The following is a 20,848-nucleotide window of genomic DNA, read 5'->3' as shown; positions in this document are numbered from 1 at the left end:
TCTACAGCTCGGCAAACCTCGGTGCTTAACACAGAGGAACGATGAAGCATGGGTTGTTGTTCGGTCGGTGTCGGCGACGTTGGGGGTGATAATGATCATGATGATAACAATCATTTAAATTTCTATAGGTATCCCCTTTGAAACAGGGCGGCTACAAATAGTCACCTAGTCTGCTTAAGCTTATCAGGTAATATATACATGCACAGCAATCTAGCCTTCTCTCTATAACTCATTGATCTTTTCTCTCTTCATTAAAACCTTTATCTCTATATTGTACAGTTACCTATGCCTCTAACGACTCCAGATCTGTCAGTCTCTTCCCTGCGATTTTCCCCCACTAATGCTCTAAACGTCACTTGCCTGTCTCGACTGCTAACAGGTAGTGCTTACAACCGCTTTGATCCGATGCTTACATCCGCTGGCGCTTCTGGAAGATGGACGTTCCCTAAAGTCCTTGCTGGGTGATTTGGGATTCCATTACGATGTGCTGAGTGGTTTCTGGACTTTTGTTGCAGCGGACACAAGCCACATCATGGTTAGTATATTTGCTCCGCTATGTTTTAATGCGGTTATTATTCTTAGGACACGTTTACAGCGGGGAATCCAGCGTCAAGAGCGATGCGAATTCTAATTGGGCGATGGCGAGATCCACTGAAAAGTCCCTTTCCGCGCCTATCGGTTCGAGACCAATTTTTGTCGCCGCTGTCGCCGAAATCCTTCGCCGCGCACCAATCAGAACGCGAGTGCAGCAGGCCGGATCCACTACCGCCGCTGACGCCATTTATTCTTTGGCAACTACGAGATCTTCTGCTACTGATGCATGGGCAAAAATGTGCTTGCCAGGAGGCTTAGAAGTATCGCATTTTCTTCCGGGGGGTTTTCGTTCACGATCCGAAAAAAAAAAATCAGGGTAGCTTGCATTAGTGGTGCAAGGCTAAAGACACAGCGGAGCTGACCGGTTCCTAGCTGGTCCTGGCTATACGAAGTGATGCTAAGTTATACGAAGTAATGCCAAGTGATGCTAAGCTATACGAAGTAATTCCAAGTGATGCTAAGTTATACGAAGTGTAAAAGCATTTCCTCGTGGTCCGTGACATCGGGGAACGCCTCGCGAAGCACTTGCAGTCCGAGCACATGTAGGGGAAGTGGGGCGAAAGCTATGCACAGTGAACGGGTGGCGCGCAGCACACGACACGCCGAGATGACGTCACGGCGCATGCGCATTAGCGCTCAGCTGGTGGGAGCTCGGCCGAGCCGCCGCCAGAGGCACCTGCTGCAGTCACGGACACCGCGAGCGTTCGGCGCTAATGCGGGGAAACGGAGAAGCGCGGACGGCGTCGGCAGCACCTCTACGCATTGCCTCGTTGGTGCTGCTTAGAGTGTACTAGACAAGTCCAGTACACTCTAGTGCTGCTATAATTTGTTTCTCTCTCCCTCTCGCTCTCATTTTCTCTTTCTCTCTACCGAGCATAGCGAGCGACTTTCCGCGAGGTGGTTGCTAGGCAACGCAGTGGCAGGCGGCACACATTACGGCTGGCCCAAAAGAGCTCCGCTAGTAAAAAGAAAGAAAAGAAAAAAAAAACCAACATGCAAACTCCACGTGGGGGGAGAAAGCATTAGGTGCGCGGGGTCATCCGGGATAACCCACACGCGCGTGTTATTTGGCACATATTCGCCGGTTGACGCTAGTAGTGAACTATCGCGCTCCGGCGACGGTCACGGCGGCGAGGTGAGTGAGCAATGTTAACAACGCGGCATTTCAGCGGCAGCATATTTCCGGTTGCTGTAGTGTGAACGTGTTATTAGTGTACTTCACGCACTTTCCGGGAGCTGCCAGCTATTTGCAAGTATGTCTCCGTTTTCCCGCCAACCTGGGTCACTGGGTAGTTAACTGACGTAGCGCATTGAGCTGCTGTGCCAGCCGTCTAAACCAACCATCGGAACAACCTGGGAAGCTGGGTATGTGCCGCTGTTAAATGAACCTTTTCGATGCCAACTTGGCAAATGGCAGTGAGCAACTGCCCAGGAAGCAAAAGTCGGCTACAAGCGTACTTGACTCGGCTTGACCCAGCTTGACCCAGCTAGTGCTATGTCAAGCTCTAAATTAGACGTCTTGTGTACAGCTTCCATTAAATGCCTTGAAGACGTCTGCTGTAAGACCCGCCGGAGACGTATTGGATGTGTACACATTATTAAACTCGACCGATCTCGAAGTTATGCAAGCAAAATATGCGGGTTATTTCATTTTGCGATATACTTGATTCGATTCCATCAACATCAGTGGAATATGATCACATATGTTTATGTCATTGTCATATATCAGCGCTCTGCAAAATGCAATATACAATCTCATATACAAGGTTAAAATACGAGATCATTTTGCATCAACAGCTGTGAGGAGACGATGACAAGACGTGTACAAAGCTTTCGCTAGCGTGTGCTGATATCCGCGAATTTAAATCTGTCGTGTAAACTCACATTGTTTCGGCTGCGCCATGGTTTTGTACGCTAATTGGCATTACAGTTAAAGTTGCAAAATTTCTCCTTAAAATGTGCAATTATTCTGCAATACGTATATTTACATATTTTTAAAATTTACAGGGTTATCTTGCATAGTGTGATAACCACTGATATGAAGATGCAACTGTCGATGCGCTACTGTGGCTTGGCCACTTCCAGATTTCGGCCGCGCCAAAGTTTTGTACGTTAATTAACATTACAGTTTAAGTCGCAATATTTCGCTTAAAAATGTGCAATTATTGTGCAATACGTATATTTTAATATTTTAAAAATAAAATTTACTGGCTAATTTTGCATGGTGTGATAACCATGTGCACTGATAGCAGATGCAACGGTCGGTGCGGTACTGTGGCTTGGCCACTTCCAACGCTAGCTTTCGCGCGCTTTCTCTACCATACTTTGTCTAACGGGTCGCCATTGCGCGCGTGTCCGTGTATGCACCTCCGTGATTGGAACTTTGTTGCATGCTGTGCGTCCATCCATCAGCGTTTGAGTGCAGCTTCAGTTGGGTAAGTGTTCAAAATATACCTATTTTGAAAGTTTTTGCAAGATTTCAAAACCATAACAATCTTGGTTAAGAGGAAGCTTGAGCTCGGGTCCAACTCTGATGCGGCCTATTCAAATACATGTAAAACGCAAGAACGCTTTTCTGAGATAACATATGGACCGATTTTGATAAAATTTGTTGCCTTTGAGAGAGAAAGTTAAATTATAGTGGCTGTTGAACGCGGAATTTCGATTTAGGACCGGAATTTTTTTTTAAATAATTTGCAGAAATTCGAAAGTTCAAAAAAATAGAAGTACGAAGTTAAAAAATTAATAGCTCTGCATCAACAGCTATCGTGGTTCTGTAAACGACATCCGTTAGATCATTCAAAGCGGACAAATTTGATATGATGTTACGTGAGTTCAACACGTTGTGTAAAGGGTTCTGCAAAAGCTGCATTTCCATATTCATTTTTTAGATTCATGTAATATACCAATTTTGTCCACTTTAAATGTACTACTGATGCAATGCACAGAATTGTGATATCATCTTGCATTGCTGAGTTACAGAGTTGTAAACTTGATATAGTTTCGTTTTATGAAAATTTGCGATTTTTTCAATTTTTAATAAAAAATTACCACCTAAATAAAAACTTCGGAACCAATTGCTAGCCACCAGATTTTAAGTTTTTCTTTTAAATGCAACAAAGCTCGTCAAATGTGGTGCAGTGGTTGTCAAGGAAAACGAATTCTCCTTTTACATGTATTTAGATGGGAGCCCACGAGCTAAAGCTTCCTCTTAGTTAAGCACTCGATTACGCCCGCCTCCCCATATGTGTGGACGTGTAAAAAACGCGGACATATGTGTACAAATTTTGGTTTACACTGGGTTCGCGACCCAACGTAAACCGGAATTTGCGCACCTCTGTGCGTTACGTGCGGTCTTTCGCACGTCCGCGCGTGTGCGAAAGGCAAGTTTTGTGATGGTGGATTGATTATTTGTGCATGTCGGTAGTTTCAGGTTTTCTCGCGGCGCGTCCGATTTTGCGCAAACACAATTATCGTAATAATTCAGCTCTTGGCGTTCAGATATAACATTTTTAACTTATGCAGGATCATTCAATGCCATCAGCTGTTCATTCTGAAATGAGTATACATCTGAAACCGCTTTTCTCTGAGTTCAGTAGCGCACCCAGGATCTCTGCAAGGGGGAAGGGGGGGGGGGGGCAAGCAAGCACTTTGCATAATATGCAATTTCCTTGCTTTAGCCAGAGGAATCCAACAGCAAATTAAATGCCTAATACTATAATGACACCAAGGATGATGACGATGTTTATTTCTTCAGCATTTTACTCACAGTAATTTAAGAGTGAATGAGTAAATACAAGACAGTGATAGAATGTTTGTGTTAATCAGGAAAATTCGGCCTCAAGCCACCTGAACTGTAATGACAATGTGAACGAAGTACTGAAGGTACACGTTGGACTGGTGGGGGGTTACAACACCCGAACCCCCCCCCCCTTCGTCGGTGCGCCACTGCCCGAGTTACTGCGTTGTTTCGCATGGTCGAAGACTGCTAGACAGCTACAGACTGCTAGACAACATTGGTGCTGTGATTATATAAAGACGAACTATACCATTCACTGTCATTATTTTGCCATGTATGTAATGTATCAGCCCAGTCATGTTAGCCGACGGTCTAGGAACTGTATATATCCACGTATATGTATATCCACGTCTATCTGACCCATTGCATGGACACTTCTATGCCACTTTGTAAAGCAAAAATAAAAAGCAAACCGGCATGAATATAAAACGAAATTACTGTGAATTATTACCGTTGCAGGAAATACTTTTTTGATATCATTTTTTTTTTCTTGAAGGACACCTGGCTTTGGAACTAGCCTGGAGCATCACAGCAACTTGGCCTAGTGATCGTACGTGTTCGACATTTGAAAAATGAGTGGTCGGCGAAAAAAAGATTTTCATGAACTTTCACGCTGGCAGAAACGGCGGCGTGTGAGAGAACTAGCTGATAAGGAGCAGCTTGAGGTTGTGAGCCTTCAGTTTGCTGGAGAGACAGATCAGCAAACATGCAGTCGGGAGACACCGGGCTTCGTGTCTGTTAATCCACAGCCAGGATGCTCGAAGTGGCCTACTTCAGAAGAAAGTCGTATTAGCTCACTGAATGTACTGCATCCAGCTCATGTCTTGCCAGTGTGCACGATAAATTGCAACACTGGTGCTGACTGTTCATCGCCCAGTATGGTGCATGTCTCTTCATCATCCGAAACATTTTCTGATGAAGCTGGTTATAGTGATCCAGTTTGTGTAGGTAACCAGCACAATGATGACAGTGGTGAAAATATCAGCACAGTGCATGTCCCTTCACCATTTGTAACATGTGATGATGAATCTGGTTGTAGTGATTTAATTCGTGTAGATAGCCAACAAAATGGCAGTGGCGAAAGCATCAAACATTTCTTGGCTCGTTGGGCGTGTCAAAACAATGTGACACATACAGCTTTGAGCCAACTTTTGAACAAGTTGAAGACGCATAATTGCTGCAGTTGCTTTGTAGATATGCCTTCTGATGCAAGAACACTATTGTCAACACCCAGAACTCTTGACATTGTGACTGTACCTCCTGGAAAATATGTACATATAGGAATAAGCACCTGTCTGAACAATCTGCTTTTGTCTGCCCATGATATTTCAGCTATTCCATCGTGTGTTAAGCTAATGTTTTTTGTTGACGGTCTGCCTTTGACAAAGAGCTCCGCAAGCCAGTTATGGCCTATTTTAGGCAAAGCAGAAAACATCCCAAACAGTGGCGTGTTTGTTATAGGCTGCTACCACGGCGACACTAAGCCAGATTGTGCAGATGTATTTCTTTCGCCTTTTGTCAATGAATTGTGTGATCTTTTGCAGGATGGGTTGCGTGTAAAGGGCAAGATGTTTAGTTTAGAGGTCAAGGCATTTATTTGCGATGCTCCCGCACGTGCGTTCGTACTCGGTGTAAAAACCCACTCTGGATACTTCAGCTGCACTAAGTGCACAGAAAAGGGAGAGTTCATTGAACGTAGGGTTGTGTACAATGGTATAGATGCTCCACTTCGCACAGATGATGATTTCTCACGTCGCACGCATCCAGACCACCATGTGAATAGCACTGTCCTTGAGCAGCTTCCAATAGGACTCGTTTCTAAATTTCCACTAGATTACATGCACCTGGTATGCATTGGAGTAATGAAAAAGATGCTACTTCTCTGGACGAAGGGTGATGTGCCCTATCGACTACCTTCTTCAGGTCTTAACTTAATTTCAAAGTCTCTTCTTGATCTGAAAAGCCATTGGTGTTCAGAGTTTGTTCGCCCACTACGAGCTTTGAAATACATTGATCGGTGGAAGGCAACTGAATTGCGTGCTTTCCTTCTTTATGCGGGTCCTATTGTTTTGAAGGCTGTCTTGCCTCGCAAGAATTATGAGCACTTCCTCGTTTTACACACTGCTATCCGTATCCTTGCATCACCTTCTCTTTGCATGTCCTTGAATGGGTATGCTCAACAGTTACTTCGCTATTTTGTAAATCATTTCGGCAGGCTCTATGGTCATCATCAAATGAGCTATAATGTTCACGGTTTAATCCATCTCCCAAATGATGTGTTAATGTATGGCTGCTTGGATAACTTCAGTGCCTTTGCTGGAGAAAGCTTCCTGCAGAGATTGAAAAGACTGGTCCGGAGTGGAAAGAGACCACTGGAAGAAGTGTGTAGACGAATTTGTGAGCTGATGGCCCAGGGAGAACTATGCAGCCTAAAGGGAGTTCAGCACACAAGAGCTGTTGTGCTAAAGCAGCCTCATGCAGACGGTCCTCTTCTACCATTTTGCAAGGGTCCTGAGCATAGCGTTGCAGTTTTTCCAAACTTCACACTCAGTAGCACTGTGGCTGACAACTGTTGCATGCTGTCCGACTCTAGTGTAGTGCTTGTTGCAAACTTCGCATTTGACGAAGGTGGTAATGAAGTTTTGATAGGTAGAAAGTTTGAAACATTGGATAACCTTTTTGATAAACCTATGAAGTCATCAGAACTGGGTGTTGTGGTAGCTTATGGGCTTTCAAAGCTCACAGCATGGCCATTAAGTGAAATACAATCCAAATGTGTACTGTTTCCACATGGCAAAGTTCCAAATGCACACATTGTGTTGTGTTTGGTTCATTCAGACACTACCCATTAGTAATAGCATCAAATGCTTTTGAACTGCCTGCCTTACAATGACTTACTTTAGTTGTAAATGATTTGTAAAGCTCCAATGAAGTGAAAATGACTGAAAGCCTTGTTGAACTCTTTCTTAGCAGTGAATTTTTTTGTTGCATGTCAAGATTTTTTCTTCGCACTCTTGCACTTGGTTTAATGAAGCAAGTCTGTGCCCAGAAGCTTCTGGTAACTGCCCCTGTTTGCTCTATAGTGCTGAACAGTGCTTTCATGTTGAATTATCAAAGAAAAGGTTGCAAACTATTTATCGTTGCATTTTGTGTTTTTTTCATCACTTGTTCGACTTTCACCTGTACTATGTTAATTAGCATCATGCATGGTGCTTGTAGGGTTTCAATGGCTGTTATGATATAGCGGTGGGTACATATTCCAAAATACTGCTTTGATTAGCATATGTAATGCATGGGACAAAATTTCCTTAATTTCTTTATCGCTATTGATGTACATGTGCACATTTATTGTCTTATTAGTTAATAAAATGTGCTACAGACAAAGGTTCTGCAATATGGGAGTATGATTCTTTTTTTTACAATTGTGTTTTGTACAAAACATTGCTCATCTTTTAAATTGTGTCTTATATTTTACACAGTGCATATGCAATTTGCACTATATTACAGTTGCAAACTTGGCGGGCCTCATTTTCTTATGTTTGTTGTATTGCTCCTGGAAATTATTTACAGAAACATAGCATCAGGGCATATTACTTCAATTCAGATGTTTGCAGTAGTCCGCTTTGAAGTGGACAACACGGTCGCTGTTGTGCCAACTGGATGGGTGGATGGTGATCATTGTATGTGGCCAGGCCATTTACATCCTAAAAACATTGTGCAAGCTGCAATGCGTGCAGACCCTCCAAATGGATCTTTCACTCGTTACAAGATAGTCCTTCTTAGGCTGGAATGTAAGTACTACCTTCTTTTTATGAATGTATGAATTATTGGCAGTGCGTGTGAATTATTGGCATCACATAGCATAACTAAAAGTAGTTGAGCGAGAAAAGAAGTTCCTTGTATAAATTCATTTGAGAAGTCTACAACACAGGGATATCCAAATAAATGTACTCTAACATGACCCACAACACGTGAGGAAAAGTGCTCTCCCAGGTTGGATAATAGCGCTAATTGCGCATTGTATTATGAACTTTGGAGAGTGTGCAGCTGCTCTTGTTTCAAACATCATCACCCTTCATGCCTGCTTTTGCCCTCTCTTCCAGTTTAGTGCGCTAAATGACAAAGACAGATGGTGGCCACTTTGGACGCAAACAATGTCTCGCTCGTGCTTCTCGAAAGGATAGCTGCCCTCAACTCGAAAGCTTGTGCTTGGTTTATTCCTTATCTTTTTCTCATGACAAAGAAAGGGTTATGTACGAAACAAGAACAGCTGCACACTCACCCTTTACGCTGGGAACACTGTGCTAGTGGCACCACTGTACAACTTAGAAGAGTGCAATTGCCACCCACTTGTGCATTGCAGGTTATACTGAATGCAATAGTATGCTTGCCATCTCAAGCGACTAATGTTTTTGCTACAAGGAATGCACTCAAAAGTCTGCTGCTCCTCATTCCGACTTTCTTGTGAACTATTTTGCAGCCTCGTACGAAAAGGCACGTAGTTGGCTGCCACAGGCTGAGGACACTGACAACGTTCGTTCGTCTGGCGATGAAGGTAACACTGCAGCACCATGCGTTTTCATAATCCTCTTAAATTGAAAACTGCTACCTGCTGAGGTGAATGACAAGCAAGCAATTTGTTTACCACAAGCTCCTAATGAAGTTTATAAGATTACAGTTGTTAAAAATTACTGCAAGGTAACTTAATGTGTCCTGTGTTGGTGCTTTGACATGGGCAAATGTAGGCAAGTTGTTTGTCTCAGAAATGCAGGAGTACACATTTGAAATAGGTTGTTAGTACCAGGCCCGTAGCTGGGGGGGGGGGGGGGGGGGCGAAGTTGTGACCTTTCCCAAAAATAATTGCTGAAAAATAGGTGCTTTCCTCAAATAGTCAAGGCCTTCAGCAAGTGCCCCCCCCCCCCCCCCCCAGGAAAAAAACAATTCCTTGCTACGAGCTTGGTTAGTATTTACAACCATTTCAAGGCTAATAAAAAACCTGCAATGCTAAGTACTTATGCTTGCATGACTTGTCCAATTTATCAAGTCACATTTGTTATGTGTAACACCGGATTGTTGTTATGCTGCATATAAAAAAGTTTGTACGGTAAAATTGTCTTCAAGTTTTGGAAAATTTTTGAGCTGCCTCATTCTTTTTAGCGGAGTTGATAGTAAATATGTTAGCAGTTCACCTATGTCACACATAAAGGTACCTTTTTTGCAGAAAGAGGCCGTGGGAAGCGAAAGAAATTTCGCAGAATATATTGGAGTGATGAGAGTGATGAGAGTGGTCTAGAAGACATACCTTGCAAATCGCAAAGGTAGGCAACGTTCTGACAGCCTGCTTTGTACTACCTTGGCATACAACTTCTAGTATGGCGTACTTGGGCATGCAGACGTGCATTTATGAAAAGGTGATGCATTTTAAGATTAAAAATACCTTCTATGATTTATAATAGCAACTTGCTAAGAGTCTGGCAACTTATTTTGCTTAAAGCTGGCTTCCTTTAAGCTTTTGACATTTTGTGCGACTACTTCAAATAATACAGAACCCGCTGTGGTAGTTCTGTGAATAGGGTGCTGTGCTGCTGGTTTCCAAGTTGCGGTCTGATCATTGCCTTGTTGGCCAAACCCGCTGCAGTGGCTTAGCCGCCTATGGTGTTTAGCTGCTAAGCACAAGGTCGTGGACATAGTGGCTGCATTTCGATGGGGGCGAAATTCATGAACACACGTGTACATATATGTAGGTGCATGGTAAAGAACCACAGGTGGTCACAATCAATCCAGAGTCCCGCACTATAGTGTACATCATAAGCATATCATGGTTTTGGCATGTAAAACTGCAGAATTTTTTTAATGGGCCACATTTCTTTGTAAACAGAACTTTAAAGCACCAGTGTACTTAAACTTATTTCATGCTTAAATAACTCGAGGGTTAAAATTAATCTCGAGCTGTCTGCTCTAGCATGACATATATAAAAGGTGCAGATTTATCCACTGGGACATAGAGCATAATGCTATTCAACAGGTTAGCACAGGATGGTGGTTAGTAGGCAGCATGTCAGCTGCACCCTTTTTATATTTATTCCTATGTCTGTGAACTCAGGTTTATTAGATATCTTCCCCCAATGCTTTAAATAATTTAGCAGTAAATATCACTACTAATTAAAGTAGCACATGTGTATGAGCAATGCAAAAACATTGTCTTGGTAATAGGAAAAAGCACACATGTTCTGTCTGTTGTCAAGATGTACTAACTCGCCCAGCAACAAGTTCTGCTAGGCTTCATTATCTTGGTATTTTGTTCGTTGTACTTTTCCTGACTGCCTTGCATATTTCATTCTGCCTTCCTATTTCAAGTGCAAGGAAGCCTACCCAAGTAACTCATGCAGTTCTTTTTCATCCTGGAGAAAATGCAAAGGAAAAACATGACAGTCTGCCCAGTGCAAGCACTTCCCAATATGATGCTACCCGGTGCAGCGAGGCCAGCATTTCATCAATTGCCAATAGCAGTAACATAATCCCAAGTCATTTCGCACCTGAAACAAGGAATGACAACTCCATTTCCGAGGAGCTGGGATGGGACCTTGCACTAAATCAAGTGGTGCAGGATCGAACAGTCACTGCTAGGAGCAGTACCAGCTTTGAAAAAAAAAGGTTTGCACAGTTATACATGCTGAAGATGCATCGTGCAGCATGTTAGCATCTGTCCTAGCTGTCAAAATGTTCATGACTCCTATCTTGTTTTATTTCAGTGCTTTCAGACATTTACGTAATAATGAGAGACGTGAAGACTGTAAAACATCAAAATGAAAGGTTGCTAGCAGCTCTTAGTATTCCGAATGAAAATGGTGAAATGGAAGTGGCCAATTGCAACCTGCCCTTGGGGGACATGGAAAATCTGGCTACCTTGGAGTCCAGGCTGAGCTCTGATCCTGCCCTTCGAACTCATCTTGTAAGGTTTATAAAATTACAGTACGTAGGAATTTCTATAAATAACTTGTGTTGGGTAAAGCTAATGCTTTTCAATGCATGATGAAGTGTCCGCATTATTATATCTACTATTTCTGGCTTTAAGTTTTTTGATGTATACGTAATAGTCTCTAGTTATTTTTAAAATATGGCTGTTTACATTTTTTTCTGATTTAATGTGTGCAAATTGCTGTAATAACAGTATCTTGAAAGCATGCTTGTTTAGTGTGATTTGCTGTTCAGTCTTACGGTTTATGGGGCTTTCATTCCTGCCTTAGTACATTTATTGTATGTTCCATGTATGGGTGCTTTTTTTAATCCAGATACGACGGCTCTCACTCATTGGGGGCCGGGATTTAAGAAGCCTCACTGCAGGCATTCTGCGCGCTGTCTTCACAGACGACTTGGGAGCGAAGTTCAGCACACTAGGCCAGCGGCAAAAAAAGAGCCTAAGAGACTTGCATGTGTACAGTGTCATTGAAGGTAAGGTTACAGAGCTGCTGTTTGTCTGCATCAGTGTAGTGACTTACTCTCAAAATATGCGGCGTTTGGAATTTTTTGAAAATTGTGGACAAATTTTATTCATAGAAAAAAAAAATGTCCATGCGACTATAACTATAGCCGGGTGAATGACAATTCTCTCTTTCATGAACCTTCCTCCACCTTGCAGTCTACTGCAGAACAGATTTGTCACAAAATTTTATTTAGTGTATATCTCGTAAAAACCACCTTTAGCTTACTAGGTGAGCTTTGTGGGCCCCAAAGAAAATTCCGCAGCAATGTGCAGTGGTACCAACGAAAGAAGTGGAGTGGGTGCATGGTCTTGGTGGTTGATTGGATTGGAGTAGTTATCCCTTCAGTTGCTACATGCATGTATTTTCATCTTGTCAATAAACCGATACCTTAGTAACGATATGTAATTTCAGAAGTGTCAGTAGCAGGTAATGGGTTGAATGTCAGTTGGTAAGCTGATATTGTGTGCTATTTGCATTGTCTAAGTGGTTTGGTATTTCAGAGGCGATTCGAAGTGATCCTATGTGTGCAAATGCAACAACCCATGCCATTCGTCAAGCAGCAGCTGCCTGGCTGAAAAATTGCAGTCTGCGAGCAGCTAAGAGGTCAGCATGTTACATTAAGCTCGTTGTTAAGTTATTTTTTTATACAGAAATATTCTTATGTTATTACCTAGGTAATGTAGCCATTTACATCACGTTAAACTTGGCTGTTGGTTCTATATAGGAGTTATTGCAGTGCACAATGTAACATTAATACTTTGTCTTTCTAAAATGTGTTTATGCCAACTGTCAGCAGCGATGTAATTTCCAAGAACCATATATGCATGCTGTTTCCACACCATGCATTACTGTGGTCATAGGGAAGTATACTTTCTGATAGGTTATAATTTAGACCATTAAATTTTGGGAACCTAAAGTAGAGTCTAGAATGCAATTATTGCAGTTACAATTGACGTTCAGGACTGCTTGTTTACGGGGTGCAACGTAGTGGTAAGCTATAATAATTATTCTTCATTTCCAGGCATCAAAAGAACATAGCGCATTCTTTGGTGGAACATGCATAGAAGTTTCAAATTATAGAGTGAGTTATACAAATATTCTACCACCATTCTTATGCCGCCAAGTTATTGATGGTCTTGCTTCACTTCTCATATATATTTTTTCACCCCTAAGTGATGGTGCTTGTTTTTGTTGTATATTTGTTCTTATGCCATTGTGCATGCATTCTTGTGACAGCCGCTTGAAACCTGGCAGAAAACAAGCTGCTGTGCATCCTTAGTGCTAACTGAGGTCATAAAAAAATTTCAGTTTCACAACTGCTATGCTTAACACGCACATCACCCTTGTGGTGGTTAAAGTGGTGTGTGCATTAGAGAACCTGTACTGTTCTATACCCTTGAAAGCTGTCAATGGGGCAAGGCCTTTTTCTGTTTATCTAGCGTCATTGCAAATTTTTCTGCAGTATGTCAAATGCCAGTTGCATTTGTACTTAAAGTATTTAGTCTCTCTTTACTGGTTTTGAGTGCTCTAGAGGAACCTGCCTTTTTCTTTTTTACTGATACAGGTCAGCAGGCTTCAGAAGACACTGGGACTGCCACCATATATCTAGTCACCTTACATAGTTGGAAAAAATAAATTCTTTATGTTGCTGATTTTTCTGTGTCTTGGACATTTTTTTTAATAAAAGGCTGCCTATGAACGAGCAACAATGCAATATTTTGAAAAGGCAGCTGCATATTTCCTACAAAATCTGAGACATGTCGCCAGTTCCATGAAAAGCATACATATACCAGCAATCTGAGTTAGTAGACAACAAGCAAATTATTAGCAAATTTTTGCAGATATTTCCTTGGGAAAGCAAAATAAGCCTTCATACGTAAGTTCTACACGTAGTCTAACGAACAGCTTGCCAAGACTTCCCCAAGACGAATACGGAGGGAGCATTAGCTTGGCTTCAGGAGTGCTTCTGGAGTTCTAAGGCTATTGCTCAGCTTGTACAAGCCGGATTGTAGACAACCTCTTGGCTTGAATAAGCCCAAATGTAGACGTCTTCTAGATGGGTTTGTGCTACCTGGGTGGGTACCGTGCCGAACTTTAATAAACCTCTTTCACGTTAACTTGTGTCACTGGGCATGTGCAACAGGGCATGGGCCATTCTTCAAATCCTAAAAAAACTTTGAAACTTCTGTAGTGTTGGGCAGAACCGAACTCGCGGGCAGAACCGAAAACACGTAATAGATATTCAGATAATCTTCTCTGGAAACATATTCACAATCGCGGACTTCTTGTGTTTGCCGCTAGATGGCACAACGTGTCCAATGAAGAAGTGTGAGACAGGAGCTCGGGAAGCCTCATACATGGCGTGGGTACTACGGTGTCACTACACAGATTCAATGGTAATCGCATTAACATCGACATCCATCGTGAGATGGATTCTGCCGCAATTTTTGAAGCGAAAGCTTCATTACGCTACCTCGGGCAGCCGCCGGTGACTCAACAGTTTCCACCTTCTAGAGGTCACACCACAAGAGAGCATTAAGGTGCGTTTATAGTCCGACGTTATCGGCACGCGGGCGAGCGTCATCAGACGCCGGGCGCGTCGGATCGAGCGCATTGACCGCGCGTCCGGTTACGTTGGCGGCGCCAGTACGTCGAATCATCGGTCGAACTATAGCCGCTGTTCTCGCCAACGTGACATAACGTGTGCGCGCGTTCAGGCTACGTCGGACTATACTGAGGCCTTTACGGAGCCCTGAAAAAGAGACATTGCCGCCGTTGCCCGAGTAGTGTTGGGCCCGGCTGTGAGTTGCAACCAAGTCTCACTACTTTACTGATCACCGCAGTGTCTTCAAAGGCATACAGAAAAGTATGAATAAACACTGCATTTATTGCAAACATGTCTGTATATCATTGCGAAACCACACCTCGGCCACAGCTCGACAATGGCCCTAGCCAGGGCAGTGCAGCTTTTGCTATCAACCAGGGTTAACCAAAGCTAAACCACATCATTTTTTTTGTTCCTCAGTCAGTCAGCTCGGCCTTCAAGTAACAAGGCACTGGATAATGTGTTACAGTACAGATTTTCCCTCTTTATTTCTTTCTTGTCGCATCTGTAAACCGCCATGGTCTTTTTATTTCCATCCTTTGCATCCAATCTACCGTCTCTATTAATCTCACTTTCCTTTTGATGCTTCGGGGTTGTCTATATACAATTTCAATTACCCTGTACCTGATTGCTAGCTTTCTTAACCTCTTCGTCCATTCCGTGTCCACCCTTCTGAGGTACAGATATTTGTTCACTTTAGCCCCGCTTTTCTTTCCCCCCATTTTCTGGAGTGTTTCTTCAAAACTAATCTTGCTCTCTGCTTCCCTTGACTTCAAAAGAGATTCAGCTCATATGCCCCTGCACTGCCTAATTTGTGGTTTTACCGTGGCAACGAAATACCAATCGACTTACCGACCTTTGGCTAACTTCCAGCTCCGACAATATCTTTGATTTTAAGCACAGAATGACATTTGCGAACGTTAGCGCCCTGGCACCATTACTCCTTTCCAAATTCGTCGTCCCAGATCATATCTATTGTATAGTCCCAAAGTGCTCGATGATAGGGGACCCAATCGACAACACAGCGCCGTGGTGTCGATTTTCCTTCCTTCTGTCCGTGTCTTGTTTGCGCTGTTACAATCCTTACGACCCAACTATAACCAACCTTTTCGAACTGACCATTCTTATGCCCTTTTTTACAAGAAAAACTAGTGAGTCACCTTCAAGGTCGTCTCCATAGCTTCAATGTACTTGTCAATTCATTTTTACAGCGAAGCTGTATACGGCTACCCCGGCAAACTTTCTGCGTCTGTGCGTGTAAACCATCGCGCCGACGAAGACAAATTTTCGTCTCCAGCGCTAGTGTAATTTTGAGTTTTCGGGTGACAGCATCATGTTTCCTCGAACTTTCAAACTACAATCCGATGCTATAATATCTGCAGATTGTGTGTAAGTCGTACTTGACAAATTTTGTGACGCACTTTACCTTTAGAAATTGAATTGGTTCAATAACGCACGTGCGCCAGGCGGAGGGTCTACTAGAATGAGGATATATGCTGCACTCCGGCACGCCTGCGTGCGCGCGTGATGAACGTGTGCATACGATGCATGTGCCCTTGATGAGTGGGCACATACATACCTTGCACATACCTTGATGAGTGGGTCTGCTGCTGTGCTCTGCGACCGTAATCGACATCAGGGCAATACTCAAAAAAATTGGAGGATGCTTAAGCTTCGCCTTTAAGAGTGGAACGCGATAGCATTCAAATAACCCTGGCTGCTCATCAGGCTTCCCAGCAACTGCAGCTTTTTTTTTCCAACTTCGCCTCCGCATGCGACTGCCGTAGGCTGCCGAGGAGGCGAGCGCCATATGGGTGACATTTTTGCAGAAGGAAACGGCAGGAGGAAATGTTGAAAAAGGGGCATGTGTTTGACTTTTCACGTAAGAGAATTATGTTTTCTCGTATATGCCAATAACAATCCGACGCTATCACGTCTGTAGGTTGTGGTTACGTCATACTTTACGATTTTTCTGATGCATTTTGCTTTGAGTTATTCGATTAGTTCACCAGCGCCTCTGCACCACGCGGAGGGCCTGCGTGGTCGAGGTGATTCGGGATGATTTTCTTGGCCGCGGATGCCAACGCCGAGACCGACGCCGGATTTTACTGCGACACGGGGCCTTTTTAACGCTGACGCGTTGAAATTACAGTGGTCTTCATTTCGAGAACGCGGGTTGCGCGCAAGCGTCTGGACGCCGCGAACGTGCACTGCGGCCTCGAAGCACCAACGGAAAGGGCGCGAACGAGGTCGTGGACGGGGTACATTGATGTCGACGGTGCGACGCCTTGTGGTGGTGGCGCTTGTGTAACGTTGGCAACAGCTTCGCTGTACATACACTTTCACAGGGTGGAATTCTTTCCGCCATCCGATGTATCCTAGAAACTTTTCACTTAGGCTGCTTTACGGCCGGTACATCATCGAAACACTGCCCCTTCAATGTTTTTTTCATGCTGGGAAATAAAAAAAAAAGTCCCAGAGTGCCAAGTTCGGGGAATATGGCGGGTGGGGAGTGATCGTCCATTGGTGCGACACTCAGTGCAATGTGTACGGGGGCATCATGAAGGCACCGCTCCTCACTCCACCACAGATGTTCGTTCGGGTGCCCTCTCGCAGGCGCCTTAAAGCCCCTAGACAAAACTCTTGATTACCCGTCTGCTCAGCTGGGACAAATTCACAATGCAAATTCACGATGCAGAATGCCACGGACATCGAAAAAGACGATCAGCATTGTTTTGACGTTCGACCGAACTTGCCTTGCTTTTTTGGGGGTTGTGACGATCCGTGGGTCCACCACTGACTTGAAGCCTGTTTGATTTCTGTGTTGAAATTGTACCACCAACTCTCATTACCTGTTATCGCCTTCGACAGAAAATCTGGGTCTGGTGTTGTTTCATTTTCAAGTCTTCAGTCATTAACAACGAAGTTTGTGTTCGTTCCCATGTGAGCAGTCGGGGCACGAATTTCGATCGCTGCCCTTCGCCTCATCTGAAGTTCCTCAGTCAAAATTTGTTTGCGTGTACGCCAACTAAAGCCTGATTTCTCTGATAACTCGTCGGTTGTGATTTGGCGATCTTGGTGGATGGTTTCACTAACCAAATCAACATTTTCGTCTGCCAGACTGGTTGAAGGCCGACCCGAACAAGGTTGATCATATTCTGCAATCTTCGAATCGATGATACCAGTCCTAGACTTGAGCACGGCTGAAGGCTTGTTCGTTGAAGGCTTCTTGAAGCATTTCATGAGTTTCCGTGAACTTTTTTTCACGGAAACGCTGCTTCTTACGATCGCACATAATAGTTTCGCAGATGTGTTGTGTTTAACCTCTTGATATGCACATCAACAGCGCAGACCATTGCAGTTGCTCAAGATTACCCAGTCACTGCTCACGTTAATTTGAAAGTGCTCACAGCCCACATCAGTCAACTTCACGCACCCGTGCCCACCACCTCACTCACCTCGCTGCCAGAAGACCGGTCCTGTGCTTCTTTTTGTTAGAAGGTATCGGCTTAGCGCGACTGCCTTCCTACAAATTAAACGATTGCCGAGAGACTGCTCGCGCCTCCTTGGTGTTTGGCCGGACCATTAGTTTGACTTTCAGTACCAAGGATTCAGTCAAAAGCAGGATATTATTGCCCGCATGCTCTCAAGCAACTGTCTCTACTCATGCTGCACGATACATGCAAGGACGATCTTCAAATTTACACTGATGGCTTGACAACTCTGGGCGGATTCGCAAGTGCTATGGTCTTCCCACAAAAGCTGTCATCATTCGGTTTAAAACTTCTCACCGGACAACGCTGACTTTCGCGCAGCTTGCTGCTCTTTGCAGTGTACTTCGCCTGATTTATGAAAAACGACCACTACAATTCCATACAATAATTATGAGGCTGAGCGCGGAATCTAAAAGGAGTAATGGTACCAACGCTAACATTTGCAACTGCGATGCTGTGCTTAAAATCAAAGATCTTGTCATCGCTGGAAGTTAACCAAAGATCGGTGGGTATTTAAGCATTCTAAGGCAGCCCTGCAATGTCTGCTACCGCTCTATATGGCGTGGACCCCAAGACTATACCAGTTGTTGAAACTAAGACAGCTGTATGATCAGCTAGCAGACAAAGGACCTGACGTCACTTTGCAGTGTCTTCCAGGTCACTGCGGAATTATGGGCAATGAACATCCCGATGAAGCTGCTGGAGTGCTTACGAAGAAGTTGCAGCAAGTAGGTGAACGAAGTAGATGTAGGAAGTAGGCGCGTGATGTCACATGATTCTGTGATATCACTTCCAACAAACCAATGTGACCAATCCCCCCTGTTCCCATTCCTCTAACCAGCTACTCTGCGATGGCGGAAAAGGAACAGGAGACCGAGCTGGGTATAGTGGGTAACGATGAAATTGAAGCAGGAAGCGCAAGATATCGCGCGATCAATGGTCTAGTTTCAAGCCTCGTCGTTTAGAAGACAAAGCGGGGCGCAAATGACCTTAAAAGTTGAGTTGCACTCTCGCTCAGTGCTCCATAAGATCTCTGAGTTTATCTTTTTAAATTTATTTTCCCTGTTATGTACACCTCCGCGCCATTTAGGCATGGCCGGCTGTCCTAATCGGCAATGAAAGTGACCGACGCCTCTCAATCGCGTGCGCAGCAAAGGCAAACAGTGTGCGCACTACGTTGTCACGGTCACAGTGTAACTCAAATTCTAGTGATTAGGCGCTTCGCAAGAGATGCACTACAGGCGCGTTAACGCTTCCTCTGCAGTCTTGTCCTGTGCATATAAACCGCACTAGATCGCTGGCTGCTGGGCGGTAGCACATTTGTCTTGTTAGAGCCCTTCCGTAGTGGGCGACCAAGAGTTACTGAGTGCACAATCAACCTTGCGACACGGACACTTGTCAGGACGCCGCCTAAGGCAAGTCCCTTTGTCGCAATGTTGTGCTCGGGCAGGTTTTCAATTAAATTTTAAGCCTTCTGGCGACTGATTTGTCTGGTTTTGATTTTAAAAGTTCAGTCTTTTTGAGGCGGCTGCAGATAGTGTATTGTTGCGTTTGCCGTTGCTTTTTGATGGCGGAGAACATATTACAGCTAGCATCCGATCTTGAAACGGGAATGAACAATTGTAATCAGGATATCGAACCACAACACAAAAAATAGACACGTTATCTTTGTGCGAAGCGAAATAGAACCGGAATGTTACATTCATTTCTATTCCGCAATAAAATCAGAGACCAAAAAAAAAAAAGAGAGAAAAAAAATTGCCGTTTTCGGTTGAAGTTGGCGACCTTCTCTGAAGCTTTACTTTGATCCATGCATTGCCCGCACACGTGAGTCAACCATGCTGCTCCATGAGAATTGAAAACTGAGCTAGCTAGTCCTACGCGTTTCTTCTGTTTGCCGTTGTTTTTTTCAAGCTCTGCACGAATCACCACTTGCTACTTCATTTGGAAATACACGTGACCTTATTGCCACTTTAAAAGTGGCAGCACCATTAGTGCCGTTCACAATGTGGCGCGTCGGGAAGCAGGTACGTTAGTCATACACTTGTGAGCTTTTGCATGAGTCACAGCCATAGATAGTCTGACATTCCAGCAACTCTGAAGAGACGATAGAAAATGTGTTGTGTTTTTGTGATCGTTATGGCCTCGAACGCAACGTTCTTCGGACTGTGTTAAACCGATTATATAACAGGCCATTTTCACAGGAAAATAATCTTGCACCATGGCCCCGAGTGTCGCACACTTAAAAGGCGACGTGGACATTTTAGAGCGAAGCTTTGTATGTCTCACTGATTCGTCTGTGAGCGTCGAAAACGCACTGCAGGAAAGCCAACTTACACAGTGGAACTATCTGCGCATCTGCGCACACAATAGAACAACGGCGCACGGCATACGTATCGTCGAACACTTCAGCTTACATTCGCAGTTGTACCGATAAGAAGAATGGTAACTGCAACGCCACGCTGCCCAGACGACTTGTATCTGTCTGCGTTGCATTACGCGCGTCATGCTATGTATTCGCGGCCGTCACCATGGGTAGGCCGCGGGTACAGTGGACGGCAGGAGAGGCTGCCGAACGCGAACGTACGCGCGAGCGTGATCGTGCCCGTAAGGCCGATCCCGTGTATTGGCAATGGCAGGGCCTCTGACCGTCTACCACAGCGATCACAAGGCAATACTGTGCACGGGTAGAGTCGTCCGTGAAAGTGTGAGTGTGTGCGTGCGATCAACGGCTATACGTGATCTAAAATAAAGGCTATGCAACTTGACGAAACGTGTCTCCATTCAACTCCAACGTTAAAAAAATACAATCCTAGACAAGCAATCAAATCAGATATGCATAACATCGGGTAGCTCAGCATTTCTTGGGTTC

The 20,848-nt window shown here is 44.1% G+C and overlaps 1 protein-coding gene and 1 long non-coding RNA gene across 2 annotated transcripts; both read left to right on the top strand.

Moving 5' to 3' along the window:
- The first annotated feature begins 7,530 nt into the window (after positions 1-7,530).
- Positions 7,531-9,951, top strand: LOC125947485 (uncharacterized). Its single transcript, XR_007468329.1, has 3 exons — positions 7,531-8,184; positions 8,874-8,948; positions 9,615-9,951. It is a non-coding gene; the product is annotated as an uncharacterized LOC125947485 (long non-coding RNA).
- A 124-nt stretch (positions 9,952-10,075) lies between these two features.
- On the top strand, positions 10,076-13,478 carry LOC119462034 (uncharacterized). Its single transcript, XM_049672294.1, has 4 exons — positions 10,076-11,345; positions 11,686-11,845; positions 12,378-12,480; positions 12,899-13,478. Exons 1-4 carry the CDS (start codon positions 11,169-11,171, stop codon positions 12,939-12,941), a joined length of 483 nt encoding a protein of 160 aa, XP_049528251.1. The 5' UTR covers positions 10,076-11,168; the 3' UTR covers positions 12,942-13,478.
- Positions 13,479-20,848: the final 7,370 nt, after the last annotated feature.

Source organism: Dermacentor silvarum, chromosome 8 (genome assembly GCF_013339745.2).
Source record: "Dermacentor silvarum isolate Dsil-2018 chromosome 8, BIME_Dsil_1.4, whole genome shotgun sequence".
Lineage (NCBI taxonomy): Eukaryota > Metazoa > Arthropoda > Arachnida > Ixodida > Ixodidae > Dermacentor > Dermacentor silvarum.
Note: the sequence above shows the minus strand (reverse complement) of the source record. Positions and strands in the feature narration are given on the sequence as shown.